This window comes from Labrus mixtus, chromosome 19 (genome assembly GCF_963584025.1).
Source record: "Labrus mixtus chromosome 19, fLabMix1.1, whole genome shotgun sequence".
Lineage (NCBI taxonomy): Eukaryota > Metazoa > Chordata > Actinopteri > Labriformes > Labridae > Labrus > Labrus mixtus.
The window spans coordinates 8185462-8200000 of NC_083630.1; the positions used below are offsets into that span (position 1 = coordinate 8185462).

Sequence of the window (14539 nt, forward strand, 5' to 3'; positions counted from 1 at the left end):
GCTGTCATGCTACTTTCTGGAACCTACGGCACATCCGGTCTAAAATTTCGAAGTAAAACTTTATATAAAAAAAACAGGCTTATTTTTTTGTTATTTTGACTGTTTACATTTTTTTAAAGCTAGATGTATTTTCTTCAAGTGCCCTTTTTATTTTTACATTAGCCTATTTTATTTTTTAACTTAACACATCATTTCGAATCGATATTTTATTTAATTTTGTTTTAATTTACATATATTTCTAATTATTTTATTGCTTGGTCTTTTATTTCTCGTCGTTATTTTTATCATCAATTTATTTAATTGTTATTTTATTGAATCCTTCTGGTCTCTAAATAGTTTTTAACAATCTGCCTTTTGTCAATCACTTTCCCGCTCCCCTGTAAAACACTTTGAGCTGCAATTGAATTTATCTGAAAGGCTGTATAAAAATAAACTTGGCTTGACTGATATATACAATATATGTTTATAACTAATTTCTGGAAGAGGGGGACTTTGTCTGTGTAAAGTGGGCTGAAGTACTTGCTCCAAATCATTTAATGTTTAATGTTTATTTTATGTATCAAAATAATGACCACTGAGTGAATGTTATGTTTGTTCTTTGTTTGTTTTTATTTTGAAGTATTTTCTTAATACGATGCTTTGCAAGCTCACTTAAAATGATAAAATTAAAAACAAAAAATTAGTTGTGTCCTAATATAAATACACACATGTAAACCTAAATAGTCATGCATTGTTATTTAAGAAGAGTCTACTTCTCTCGATCTTTATATATTTTAATAATATCACAGTTTTGGGGATATACGCAGGCTATATACATATATATATATATATATATGATTAAAAGCACTTCTAACCATTTTGAGTCAACAAGTATGATAACTGATAGTATAATAAATACTAAATTATTGCCTTCATTCCAGATTGAATGTTTGTGTGTTCAATAGTCTGTACTGTTTATCTTTTTTAATCAATAGTATTATTTTATTTTGATGGTGAATGTTATTTCAAATCCGGTTCCAGTCAGTGTGTATCTACGCAGCTTGACGCCGTTTTGGTCTTTAACCCAGCAGACGCTTGTCTGTCTCTCCCACCCCACCCGTCTGTCAGCGCTGATAGACGGCGTCCAGAGCCCCGAGGCCGGTCCGCCCCTTCCAGGTTCAACACCTCACTGTCCGGTGCTTCCCAACATGTGGTCCGCGGACAGTCGGGGGTCTTACATGGAGTTTCTGGAAATCCCCTTTTAAATCTTGAATAGTTTTATTTTTGATATCTCCTCAATCAAAATGATAATTGCACATATAGCCTACTGATTCTAATCAAAACTATATGACTTCTGTTCTCTCAAAGCCATATACGAGCATCAGAAAATGTTAAACAAAGAATGATCCCTCCCAACTCAGCAGAGCTGTATCTGGCAATCACAGCAGGGAGTTTAACCATGCAGGTTCATGAATGATTTAGTGCTCAGATTATCCAGGAACATGGCAAATCTTCAATGGGGAACACTCAGACTATAGGGGGACTGAAATACGCCTCAGGCAATGAAATGCATTGTTTGCATTATTTTAGAATAATGTATGAACGTCTCAACATTAATCTAACCGTACCACTTCTCATTGTGAATTTGTATTTGTGCTAAAGCGCTCCCTGTTGGTGTGAGAAGGGAAGTGACGGGAGACACATGATTTCAGCAGCTTCCAGTATTGTTTGGTAAAAATGTAAGGCCTGTCATGAGGATATTATGGGATGTGGAAATACTAATAAAATAAATTAAATCTCATATACTTGTGACTGTAATAGAATGACATTGGCATTATATTTCCTATTGTTTAAAATAGTTTTTCATTGATAGTTCATATTTTTTTATATTTATCTACAGACCCTTTAACCCATTGTACTCACTCTTGTGTGTTACAATGACAAACATCCTCTGGATCACTACCTCTGTACATTTTACATTCTTTCAGTGTTAACATTGTAAACTCTTGCAAGTATAGCTTAATTTTTTTTGCAAAAACCATGCATGCATTGGACAACACTTTTATTCCACTTTCAAACCACAAATATGAAAAATGACTCAAACAACATTTCTATTCATACCCATATTGCTTATTTTAGTTTATTGGCGTATCTTGACTGGACAGCTGCTGTCAACATCCAGTTTTTAAATTCCAATCTGTTAGTTATTATACAACCAAACATTAAGATGAATTCCTTTATAAAAACCCGTACTTGGTGATTCACCTCCTTCTGTAGCAACCGTAAAATCTCAATGCCTACTTTAGAAACCTGAATGTAATTTCAATTCACACCAGCAGTTGAATGCAAATAAATGAACCACAGCAGGATTTCCAATTTGAATTTATTATCTCTAGAGTAAAAAGTTGACTTGAGTCACAAGTCTACAAAAATCCATGGTGGAAACACACTGCAGCATTTGGTCTGCAACAAATGTGAACAGGCACTTGCACAGTCTTCTTGATGACTCATCATCTTTAAGACAATGACGATACCTCCAGTGATTCAATAAAGTTTAAAAGAATAATTTAAAATTGCTGAGAACATTTACTTTAAAATATTAAACAAGTTTAGGTAAGTTCATCTTAATAATTTAGAAATGTTAACTCTAAATGTAAGATGCCTTTGCATGTGTTGAGTGTAAATCAGGAGTGCGTTTAATGAGAGGAATGTCAGTCAACCACTTCCATCCAAATCTGGATACAATAAACACAAAACAAATGTTTAACGGTCTTAGTGAATGCAAGTGATCACTCGTCTGCAGCTAAGAGGCATAAATAAGGTCAAAATAACTTTCATGTCTCCTGACTTTTCTTGCCCTGAGCCAAAGACGGATTTCTGTTCTGTTGACGTATAATCTCTAGGAAGGAGTGAGGAGTTCATGGCTTTTTGAAACCATGAATATTTATAGATGGGAAGAACAGGTCAGGATGAAAGGCAGGAGGTGCAAACACTTGCTCTACTTGTGTGTTAAAGAGGAACGTTTGGCTAAATATCATCTCTCTCAGCTCTCACTCACCTGGATCAAATAGTGACACATCATCATTTTAACCACATGGCTCTGGTTAAATGTACTTTTGATTGGTCAAGACAGGCTATCATAATAATAATCACGATAATGATGCACAGGCAAAAAGAGTGTCACAAAGAGATCTCTGGATTTTATCCACAGCAGGGCATGCAGAGGGACGGAACAGGTGCAGTAATGCATATATGAAAATGTCATGTATTTATTGGCCTACTGTAGACGAGAGAACAGTTATAAGTCCTTCCCTATATTTATCAGAGAGAGAGTCTACATGTAGGAAGGAGCCACAGGTCAGACCTGAACCCGGTGTCGTCCGCTCTGGAGGGCCCACACACTAATCGCTAGGCTACCAGCGCCCCAGTCCTTCCCCATAGATCTCTCATTCAATTCCTGGTAACAGATCAACTTGTGCTGTGATGTGTTCGTTTTGAAATGCAGCAATGGTTATTCGGTTTCATGTCGCGCCAAGGCTTGAAGGACTCTACAGTACAGGTCAGACTTATATACAGTATATACAGACTTTGATGGGTTCTCTGAAGAATGGTGCATGAATGGTTAAAGTTTTGGGATAAGTGCTTTGGCTTCTTCTTTGGTTGACTGTCTTCTGTCTTCAGCTGCTGCAGGAAGAAAAAACAGAAGAGAAAAAGAAGTTAGTCTATAAGTCAACTTGCATCGACATGTCATCTCTTTGGATGTCTTACTTGGATAAGGAAAACACAAAATACAAAATCTCAAATTGTCTACTTGCTCTGTGCCACTGGAGTGAACTCTAGTATTTTGAAATGCTTCATATCACTATACTGAGACCTGGACCAATTTGATTGATGAAATAACTGAAATTGTTTGAAACTTCAGAACTTTTTAAATAAAGAACAAAGTCAAACATATTTGAGCTATTCAAGGCATGATATTAACGACACCTGTGACGTTTTAACTTCACAAAACATCACAGGCGTAATCGTGATCCCACCTCTGTGCCGGCTTCAGAGGTAATAAAAGAGGCACTGCAGGGGTGAGACGGGATCTGTGGAGCCAGTGGGGGACAGCAGCACTGTGTGTGTGTGTGTGTGTTCATGTCTGATTGTCTGTGTATGTAAAGCTCCCTCAGCCTTTCGCAAATCTGGAATGCACAGACTTGAATACCAATATCACGCCGTCGTCGCATAAGGATGGCTGAGCTCTGTTACGGTGCTCTTGCGAAATTGCAATCTGAAACGGGCTATTGAAACATAGAATAAATGCAGAAACACAAACAAAATATTTAGAAATAATTTGAGACTTTAAAGGCTTTATATGACATTTTTTGATCCAGTAGATGTCGCCCTTGAGCACCAGCATGAAACCAAAACAACTCGCGCTGCATTGTTGTGTTAGCATGCTAATGCTAGCGTATCTTCACACTGCATGTAAATTTACCTGAAATGAGCGTGATCTAGAAACACAGTTAAGCAGTGAGTACAGTATGTTATTCTTCTTTTCTCTAGTCCCTCAATTAAACAACTTTTATACGTGAGGGGAGGAGTCAGCCGGCCGTCCGGGCGATGTAAACAAACTGAAGATAGGACTCTGAAAACTCTGAAAACATCACAGACAGTGGGACTCGGGTGTTACACCCATTGTAGACAGTCATGACTCACAGAGTTATTTTCAGAGGATATACTTGATTTCTATTACATTTTAAGTGTGAAAAATCACATTTTTAACACAGGCAAAAAGCCTTTAAGTGATGTTGATTCAAACAAGCAGTGTCATTCATCCTATTTAATCTACATTAGAAAGAAAGTCATGTCTTTCATTGTTTTTATTTTGATCACTTTAAAACCTCTCTTTGCTGATCTTGTCCTTTTCATGTGTAAGTTGTGTTTTCTAAAATCATCCTGATTTCAATCAAATATCAATTATTGGGAATAGTTGCTCAGGAAAAATGTAAACAGTGAGTGTTTCTGCAGCATGCTGTAACACTTCTTCTGACACCGGCTAAAGGCACATGAAATAACTGCATAGAAATGGCAAAATGTGTCACTCATGGTATATGCTTTTGTAGGTCACACGGAGGCATCAGTATTAGTTACAGTCTGTTTTGTTACCAGCTTAAAACTACTCACAGGAGCTTTTAACAGGATATGGAGAACACCATATGATTCATTGGGTTAATCGTTAATGTGAATAAAGTAGACTAATCAGACAATATCAAGCAGACAGATATCAAAGAAAGGCTCTGAAGATTGTGTGTTCTTCCCTTACCTGTCGTTGCCCCCTTCCTTGATGCCAGGAGGCAGGTTGTTCTGGATGAGGTTGGATCTGTTGAGGCCGGGGATCAGAGGGCCTCCCGGCAGCTGGCCTGGTCTGATGGGCTTGGCTGGGTTGAACAAAGACAGATTACATGAGTCTCTCACACACACAGACATCATGTAGAGTATAAGCACACATCTCATGTCTTTGTTTTGATTAAGTTTGTCTTATTTGGAAAAACTTTTTTTTTCTTGTTTCTGAGAGTTTGAGGTGAAGATTGATAGCACCTGCAGATTTGTGTGTTAAACTCTGGCTTAGCGTAAGGGTGTAAATAGCCTAGCTTAGCATAAGGACTGGCAGTTAGTCTGGCTCTATCCAAAGTTAACAAAATATACCAACAACTTAAAAACAAATCATGAAACTGGTATATCAGCTTTCTTTAGTCTGTACACAAGCCTCACATCACCTCACTCAAGATTTCAAGCTGCAAACATTTTAGGGGGCTGTCAGGGAAAATGCAGGATAAAGTCAGAGTGAAAAAATTCAAGAGCTCTTCAGGAATTTTGTGCAAGTGTGAAAGCAGGAATAGATATTGAACATGCTATAAAGCACATATTGATCTGCTAACATTTCTTTTTGTGTATGGATAAAACAAAGAACGAAGAGCATGTTAATGAATGAGCATACAATGTGTTGGTAGCCAAATATTTGAACCTGAGCAGGAGCCAGGCTAGCTGTTTCCCACTGGTCCTAGTCTTAATGCTAAACTAAGCTAAGCTAATCGCCTCCTGACCCTAGATCCATTCAGATTGCACAGACATGAGAGTGGAACTTGATTTGGTAGAGCTAGCTGAAAATGTAAAGCTTCTACTTTGCATATAGAGTATTGATTATTGCACCTATCTGTGCTGAGGCTCTCCGGCCCATGTTTTTGGGCCTGGCGGTGTCCTTAATGCGCTCCATCTCCTCCTGGTAGCGCTTTCGTTCACTGGCTGCGTTCTCTTTGGCCTCTTTCAAAGCTGATTCGAGAGCTTTGACCCGCTCAGCCGTGGCCCGGAGACGCCTTTCTATTTTAGGGATCGCTCCCCGAAGGTCGGCGTTGTCCCGTAGCAGCTACAGAAGACACAACAGATCTTTTAAAGAGTAACTGGAGAGGGACAAAATACATTTTGAACCCAAAAAGGTTGGAGGGAAGTGTTGTGTGTTTTGTTACATTTTTACCTGTTTGTGAACTTGTGTGAGCTGCTCGAGGTTGTTCTCCAGGAAGCTGATCTTCTGTTTGTAGGCAGCGCTGCATTCTGTGTCATCCGAGTCTGATTTTGCATTCTGCCCAAGCAAAGCACAGGACTTTAATCACTCCATGTTTTATCTTTAAATTCAGTCATTATTTACCTTCCTAAAGAATATTCATCAAATTCATTTGTTCACGCCCAAAATCTAGAGCATGCTTTTTGCTGCTAAATCAGATGATGAATGGCAGATTCTGAATGAGAACTACACCATGACAGATTGTGTGCCTTCCAGGAAGGAAAGCACGCTTTTCCTCTGTTTGTATCTTCCAGCCTCAGCCTGAGGGCTGCAGATGAGCGGCAACACCGACGGCCTGGATCCCTAATTTACAGCTGCTACCTTTGAAGAATCAGATGGCCTACTTTTTTTTCCCAGAGACTTTCTGTTGTGTTCCCTAGATGCATTAAAATTTCATCATGGTGCAAATTAAATAGAGTGCAGCCGGCGCACGAGCAAATATATGGATCTGTGTGTCTCATTCCAGGTAAATGTTGTGATGTTAGTCTATCAAAACCAGATCAGATTGAACAGGACAGGAGTTTTACCTTTTTGACTCTAGTGGACATGTCTTGGACAAAGAGCCTCCTCAGGTTGTGGAGTGTCTGCAGCTCTCGGGCCTGTGTGAAGAGAAGGAAAAAAGGTTTGGGGATATTTAAGTTTTTAATTCACAACACGAGAAACCCTCTCCTTCCCTTTTTCTGCCTTCATCCCAATAAAAGTGTGCTGAACACAATTTAACTTGTGGTGCTCACAGCTTCACACATTAATGAAGAGGATTCATCTCTAATCACTCAGAACATAACCATGGCCATCAGACAGTGTAATATTAGCTGCTCCACATTTTAGAGGAAGCGGTCATTTTGTACCCATCATTTTGTCAGAAGCCCCATCAGGCTGCAGTTTCAAGCCGTTTTGCAGTCTGAATGTATCCCAGAGGTGTAATGAGGGGACGAAGTGATTCCCCCCCTCTGTACAGCTTCAGAGGTAGTAACAGAGGCGAGGTGGTTATCTGAATATGTGTCCATGTGGACACATAGCATGCTAAATGATTGGCTTTTCCATGACATTAAACGTTATATTCTCAGGTAGCTTGCAGTTTAATTACAAGCAATTTAATTCAATTCAATTCAAACAACTTTATTAATCCCTCTTGGGGCAATTGGTGTAGCAGTAAAGGTACACGCTAACCCTGCCGTGGACGTGTTCTTCTCGCAGAGATGAGCCCAGGAGGAGGAGCCCGATTTGAATGTTCTGTTTACAAGTTGCCTACTACCTCAGATTTTTAAAAAAGGGTTAAGTTAACAGAAATTCCCTCCATCTTGATTGTATTTAAAACAAATTAAGCTCTTTTTCAGATGAACTCAATAGAACATGCAATAACTGACCACAGTCTCCTCCAGTCCCTTCAGGTCCTGTTTGGCCTGCTCCCTTCTGTCCTGCTGCACCCTGCACATTGTAAAATCTTTGTTACTTACAGCCTATAGTGTAATAAGACACAAGCAGTTTTAGATTATATGAAGAGACATTACGTGAGCTCCTGCAGCTGGCGGTTCTTCTCCTGGTCAGCAGCCTTCAGCTTCTCGTGCTCCACCCTCAGCCTCTCCTGCTCCAGGATGATCTTCTGGTTCAGACTAAACACATGTCAGAAACAGAGTAAGTACACCCGCTGTGGGTCACTGGAATGGAGGGAGAAGCGTTGGCTGATGTTGTGTCTTACTCCTGCAGCTCTGTGATGCATTTCTCCTTGTTGTCCAGCTCGTCTCTCAGGCTGCTGATCTGTTTCTGATGGGCCTCTCTGTGAGACAGGATCTGCTTCTCCACAGCGTCCTGAAGAAACACAAACATACAACTGGAGAATTAGAAGTGTATGAGAGAATAAAGCCATCCTTGTAAGGGAAGGCCTTATTTCATCCAAAAAGCCTAGCAAGGGACAGGGGTTTCAAATAAGCCATGGCTAGAAAACTGTGTGTTTGGCATCTGCAGTGTTATTAACATTATGACGCAATGTTCATTGCCTGTGTCCCTGTTTAACAAATGAATAAAATAGAGTACAGAACTGTACCTTGACTTCATTAGCAGACTGGATTTCACTGTCCTTCTCCATGGTATTTACTTTCTCTGATAGAAAACAAAAATCACAAATGTGAAGTTTTAGTCTAACATGTGTCAACTGACTGCTCCAGGGGGCTCAGTCAGGTTTTGTTAGTGATGTTACAGAGACTGGACAGCACGGTTTGTTTTCTTATCATCCTGATTGTAAAATTGGTATCTAGAGTCCTGAAAAATTTTCAGCCACCAAATACTTTAAAGATCACATATGCAAAATACACTTTACCATGTTTTTAGAATACTGATATATGTCTCTTATCAGGAGAAAGTCCATCATCTCCAACTTTTGCCTGCTCCACTTTTCAGAAAATGTTTCCTCAACCGGGACATCTGGAGATGTTCCCGTCATGACATCACAAAGGGCAGTAACCCCCTCCCCCAGGTGTCGACTCTCCCACAGCTAGGTGTTAGTTCTGCAGTCTGAGTCTGCCTTCTCACCGTAAACGATTGTGCGTGGTGCGAGAAAGCCCGAGCCACGCAAGCCCTTCCAGAGAGGGGGCGTGGTCAGACACAGCTCATTTGCATTTAAAGCTACAGACACAGAAACAGCCTGTTCTGAGCATGGCTGAAAGGGGGTTATAAGCATGATCAAATACAGGATCAGAGTAGATTATTAACAAGAAACGTTACAGACATGTTTTGGGGAGCTCTTATTTAAACTGGTTGAAAAAGAGTAACAAATGTGACCTTTAAAGGGTTAATGCTGCAGACTAAAATGTGCTCACCTTGGGCTTTGATCCTGACTACTTCCTCGTTGAGAGAGTCCAGGTTTTCCTCCAGAAGTCTTTTCTTCTGCTCCACATTCTGCAGGGAGTCTGTCAGGGACTTGATCTTAGCTTCGTACTGCACAACAACAGCAACAAAAAAACTGTGATTCAAAGGCACAAAAAACTCCATGACAGTTCTTTTTAAAACCGAGAACAAAAAGTGAAGCACATGCAGAACAACCTGCCAGCGTATTACCCTGCTGTTTGATTGATAAGCTCATGTTCTGCCAGTTTAATTAACCGCCACGTTCGTCACTATGGTGACAGGATCCATGATCACAGCGGCGGCGGTGCTAAGCAGCAGTTACCTGGGAGATGCGGAGCTGGCAGGCAGTCAGCTCAATCTCCGTCTGCTCCATCTTCTGGCTGCTCTCGGCCTTTGTGCTCTCCAGCTGTTTGCTGCGCTTCACCATCGTCTTCACCTCCGACTTCATCTTACTGATGTAGAGACGAGCCGCAGTGAACTCCTCGTCGATGAGGCCGCTGCCCTCTTGTTGCTGAGAGGTCAGAAAAACAGCCTTAGACGTATGAAGATGTGCTTTGTGATCATCATTTAAATATTGTGTCTTAAAAGCTACAAGAAACATTAACATGTTCTGTCAAATTAAAGTCTACTCTATGACCGTAGCAGCTCAATATACTAAAACTGCAATAAGAAGTCCAATTGTATGAAAGTCTAAACAAAAATATCCTTAATTCTCAATTGAAGTAAATCATCAGTGCATTGTAATTATCAGTTTATGGTCTCAAGTTGAAAGTTTAAATTCTTCATCAATCCAGCATGCTAAGATTTTGTAAATGATGGTCTCATTTAGAGAGAATAAACGACGAAGCAGCACATGCTCTGGGACCAGGCTACCTGTGATTGACCAGTCTCCACAAAGATGACCTGACAACCAGGACAAAGAGGACCACCCTCTTGTCCAAATAGCACCACTTCTGCCTCAAAAGATGATGACATAAAAAACGCAAAACTCTCTCCTTCCAACGATAATAATAATATCCGAAATGTATTTAGCGCCTTTCAAGGGACCCAAGGACGCTTTACATAAGAATACACAAACAAAAGAACACAATGAACTAAGTCCATAAGCTATGTTGAACACATGGGTGTTTAAAAGTTTTTTGAATATGTCCTATGATGTAACATTCTGGGTAATTGTCTGGAGAGAGTTCCAGAGGTTGGGTGGCTGCCACACTGGAGGCTCTGCTCCCTAAAAGTCTGCAGGTTGGTGTGGGGAATGGAGAGCAAACAAGTGTCAGAGGATCTGAGGTTCCATAGTGGTAGTCTATAAATCTTCATAGCAGCCATGTACAGGTAATCTATACATCCTATGGATGCACTTAGCTATAATCCTTAACAGTCATTAATTTGGAGGTAAATGATTTGATCAACTGATTCATTATTTAGTCTGTAAAGTGAAACAAAGGAGATGGCATCTTTAAATTGGATGTTGTGTTTGGTTAAACTATTACACTGATATGAAACAGCAAAGTTTGAGACATGAGAAGGATCAAACTTTTGGCTTTTATCTCGATTAATGACTGAAGATTATTCAGCTGTTAAACACTGTTGCCAGTATGGGACTTTTTCTTGACTGTTTTATTCACTTTCTGGCCTCTCCGTTTGTCTGACGTGATCTCTGAGATGTGCAGCGCGAGACTCTGAAGATCTGCAGTTCAAAAGCGTAGGATGTAGCTCTGGCACAGGACAGGTTAAATTTCCACTTCAGTGATGTTAGGCTCGATTGACATAAACAAACCAGCAGAATTGTAGGTTTCCACAAGAGACACTTGACCTTCTCTTTTGGAGAAGAGTGCAGTTTGAAATAGATCAGGCAGGAACTGAACTTAAGAGTTCAAAATAATGTAACTGTGTTCAGCCTGCTGTAGAACACACGTACTCACATAAAGTGTGTGTTTGTGATAACACTGCACAGAGGATGGGAACGAAGGAGACAAAAACTCCAAAGTTTCAGGATCCCTCTCTTAAATAACAGAAAATCTCAGGTTTTAAATGAGTGAAATGAGAGGAAGTTCATCCACATTCGTTTTAACACTTACCAAGTAAAAATGCTAAATCTGCTGACTGTAGATTTCCAAATGTTCTGCGTTTCTCTTTTTTATCTTTGTAAACTGAATCTCTTTTTTTTTTTTACTTTCTTGTTGAACAGAAAAGGGAAATCCGAAAATACCACTTCTTGAATGTAAGATGTAGTTTACTGACACTTTATGGTGTATTTCGTAATTGTACATCACCAAGTTTCAGCTTTTTATATTTTGAGGATTTGCTGGTTTTTTGAGTGTTTGTGAGCCTTTTTAGATTGTTACAAGACAAAATGGGCAATTTCAGCGGACAAATGGTTCATTGTATACCCTGTATTTCAAAAGGTTGTTATGAAAATGAATGTACTGTTTGAAACAAAAGAAGGGATGAACTGACAATAGAAAGAATTGTCAGCTGCCGCCCACACAAATCCATCTCTAATGAGAGTTGAGTATCGCCTGGATACTTGGTGATGATGAATGGATACAAACGAGCAGAACCAAAGGGCTTGACACGTGTTACACGGTGAAAACAAAGACGAACAATTAGAGGCATATCCTGAAGAACACGTGTTATTCAGGCAGCAGGTGATGAAATGAGAGATATGTATCATTCTCGTTTCAACTTGTTGCTCTGTCACCGTGTAATTATAGTTAACCTTAATGTCGTTGCTTCCCATGGAGATGCCAATTTCAGCCAAATCTTTGAGTAATGATGACATCATCTCATTGACCCTCTTCTTCTGGTGGTTGGTCATCTCCTTCAGCTTCTGGAGTTCAGTGTCTATGGAGGCCAGGGAGCTCTGGTGGTGGATGAAAACAAACAGTAAGTACACAAGTTGTACAGTCATTGGATTTTAAATTGTCCGATTGATTTCGATCAAAAGAAAAAAGCACCGATTTCTGGTTGAGCTCCTCACTCAGAGCCTCAAACTCTCTTGCTCTGTCCTCTACTTCCTGAGTCTTCTGGTCGTAGTTGACCGCCAGCTCCTCCAGGGCCTGCAGCACCTCCTTCACCTCATCCTTGGACGCGTCGTTCTCCGCCAGCAGCCGGTTGAGTTCAGTTTGCAGCGTGTCGTGATCTCGTCGGGAGGACGATAAGAGCTACGGGTGAGAAAAGGGAGTGAAGAGAGAAAAGAACAAGGGTGAAAGGGGAGTAAAGTCAGAAATTCATAACAGGATCTACTAACTACTTTTCTGTTGAGCTAATGTGTTCAATCTGTGAGGCCGAGGCGCTGCCCGCTGAGGGTGAGTTACAGTCTGACCCCTCCTGCAGGGAGACTAATGGTCTGCTATCAGCTGTCAGACTGGGTTTGTGCTAACAGGAAGGGCTAGAGGGAAAAGACAGCGTGAGGGAGTTGGGAAGTGATGGGAGGAGAGGGAAGAGGGAAGAGGGGGTATTGGGTCACCTCCTCCTGGTCCATCATCTGTTGTTTCAGTTCCTCCACCAACTGAGACTGCTGGTTAATCTCATCATCCTGCAGGAAGGAGGGGATGGAGGAGAGCAGAGAGGAAAAAGAGAAAATTAATACATCACTTATTAAATTTGTTCTAAAACCTCATGTGATACTGAACAGCAGCCAATCACGCCACCTGCTGGCCACAAGAAGTACTGTTATGTTCCTTGGTTTGTCTTGCTTAGTCTGAAATAGTGTATTTTGATTATTTTCATAATCGTAACAGCCAGACATTGATTGAAAAAAAAAATTGTGGGAAAAACAGTGAATTTTCAGCTGCAGTCTATTAAACACGGCGGGTGATCTAATACCCTGCTGTGCCTGACTAATCAGCCCCGAAGTCCCTAGACCTTCAGAAGTACAACCCCCCTAGCAGGGTCTTTTTTAGGGGTAGATCTTTTACCCCACAACTAAATTTAGAGCCGGTTCCTGTGGTTGAAATGCATATAGTTCCTCAAAAGGTCCCTCGTCCCGGGGGAAAGTTCCTCTGGTCTAAAAGAGGCTTTAATGGCCTCAAACATGACGTACAAAACATGACATTTTTGAAAACAAGAATTAACAGGAAACTGAAAACATGAAGAGACTTCTATTTCTGTTGCTGTGGTGTCAAAAATGTATCAATATTGTTGCTGTTTCTTCTTGTAGCGTATCAAAGTTTCAAATCGTGGTATTGAGACAAATCCTACTTGAAACAAGAAGTAAACATCCAATTAACAAGAATAAATTATGAAATGTTTTTCTATCTATATCATCCGGTTATTATAACCACTAAGTGTCCAAATACACTACAGCAATCATCATTGCTGTTTGTACACCAGCATGTGCATTTGTGACTTTCCTAGAAGCTGTAGCAAGCTGTGAACATTCAGCAAATGTAACACAGACATTCTCAGTAAACTGACAGCTTATTGTGAACAAGTGTTTTGTGGTGGATCCGTCCTCACCTTGTCATCCAGTTCCTTGTAGAGTTTGGCCATTTCTGCCCCATTCTGTGCATCTGTGAGTTTGACTCCAGGCAGGCTGCTGAGTGCAGGCGGGGCTGCTGGCTTGTCGTTGTTTAACGCACCATCCAGGGCCTGGACCTCCGCTTTGGCCTTTTCTTTATCGAACTGTTCTTCTGCTGGCACATTTTCTCCTGTAGGGGGCAGCAGACAGGAACATCAGTCTCTGTGTTGGGTCTAACATGTCCCCTTCCTTCCTCCTCCTCTTCTCCTTCAACCTAAGCTTGTATTTGTAAAAGGTTTAGCTTTAAACACGGGCCCCTCTTTGTTCAAACTCCAAGTGGTCACAAAGTTAAACCAAAAAGTTGTGGAAGTGCTCCAGCAGGTTTTCCATCCAGCATCTGTCACCGGGTTTTAACTGTTTGCATCTTGTAGACAAAATCTCCCCCTCGTGGAAGTTAGTGTTAGGCTCTGATTTTTACATAACTTTACGACAATTATAAAATCTCTTCAGGTGCAGCCCCGTTGGTTATGGTAAGATTACTGTTTCTATCTCTACACAGTAGACACACGGCTCTCTTTAAAGCCACCAGACTGGATGAACAGAAACATCAATTTGACCGTGCGGGACCCAGGAGCTGCTGGACTGCT

The 14539-nt window shown here is 40.6% G+C and overlaps 1 protein-coding gene across 1 annotated transcript in view; it reads right to left on the bottom strand.

The window, feature by feature from the left end:
* Nucleotides 1-2348: 2348 nt before the first annotated feature.
* LOC132994354 (kinesin-1 heavy chain-like) overlaps nt 2349-14539 on the bottom strand; it is a 24259-nt gene continuing 12068 nt past the window's right edge. Inside the window, exons 12-26 of the mRNA XM_061064667.1 lie at nt 13892-14082; nt 12900-12968; nt 12388-12594; nt 12150-12293; nt 9753-9941; nt 9403-9520; nt 8631-8686; nt 8286-8395; nt 8098-8199; nt 7954-8014; nt 7114-7185; nt 6500-6604; nt 6178-6391; nt 5291-5405; nt 2349-3663 (exon numbers count right to left, since the gene is read on the bottom strand). Coding sequence (XP_060920650.1) covers nt 3657-3663; nt 5291-5405; nt 6178-6391; nt 6500-6604; nt 7114-7185; nt 7954-8014; nt 8098-8199; nt 8286-8395; nt 8631-8686; nt 9403-9520; nt 9753-9941; nt 12150-12293; nt 12388-12594; nt 12900-12968; nt 13892-14082 — 1760 coding nt within the window. The 3' untranslated portion in view covers nt 2349-3656. The remainder of the gene's footprint in view (nt 3664-5290; nt 5406-6177; nt 6392-6499; nt 6605-7113; nt 7186-7953; nt 8015-8097; nt 8200-8285; nt 8396-8630; nt 8687-9402; nt 9521-9752; nt 9942-12149; nt 12294-12387; nt 12595-12899; nt 12969-13891; nt 14083-14539) is intronic.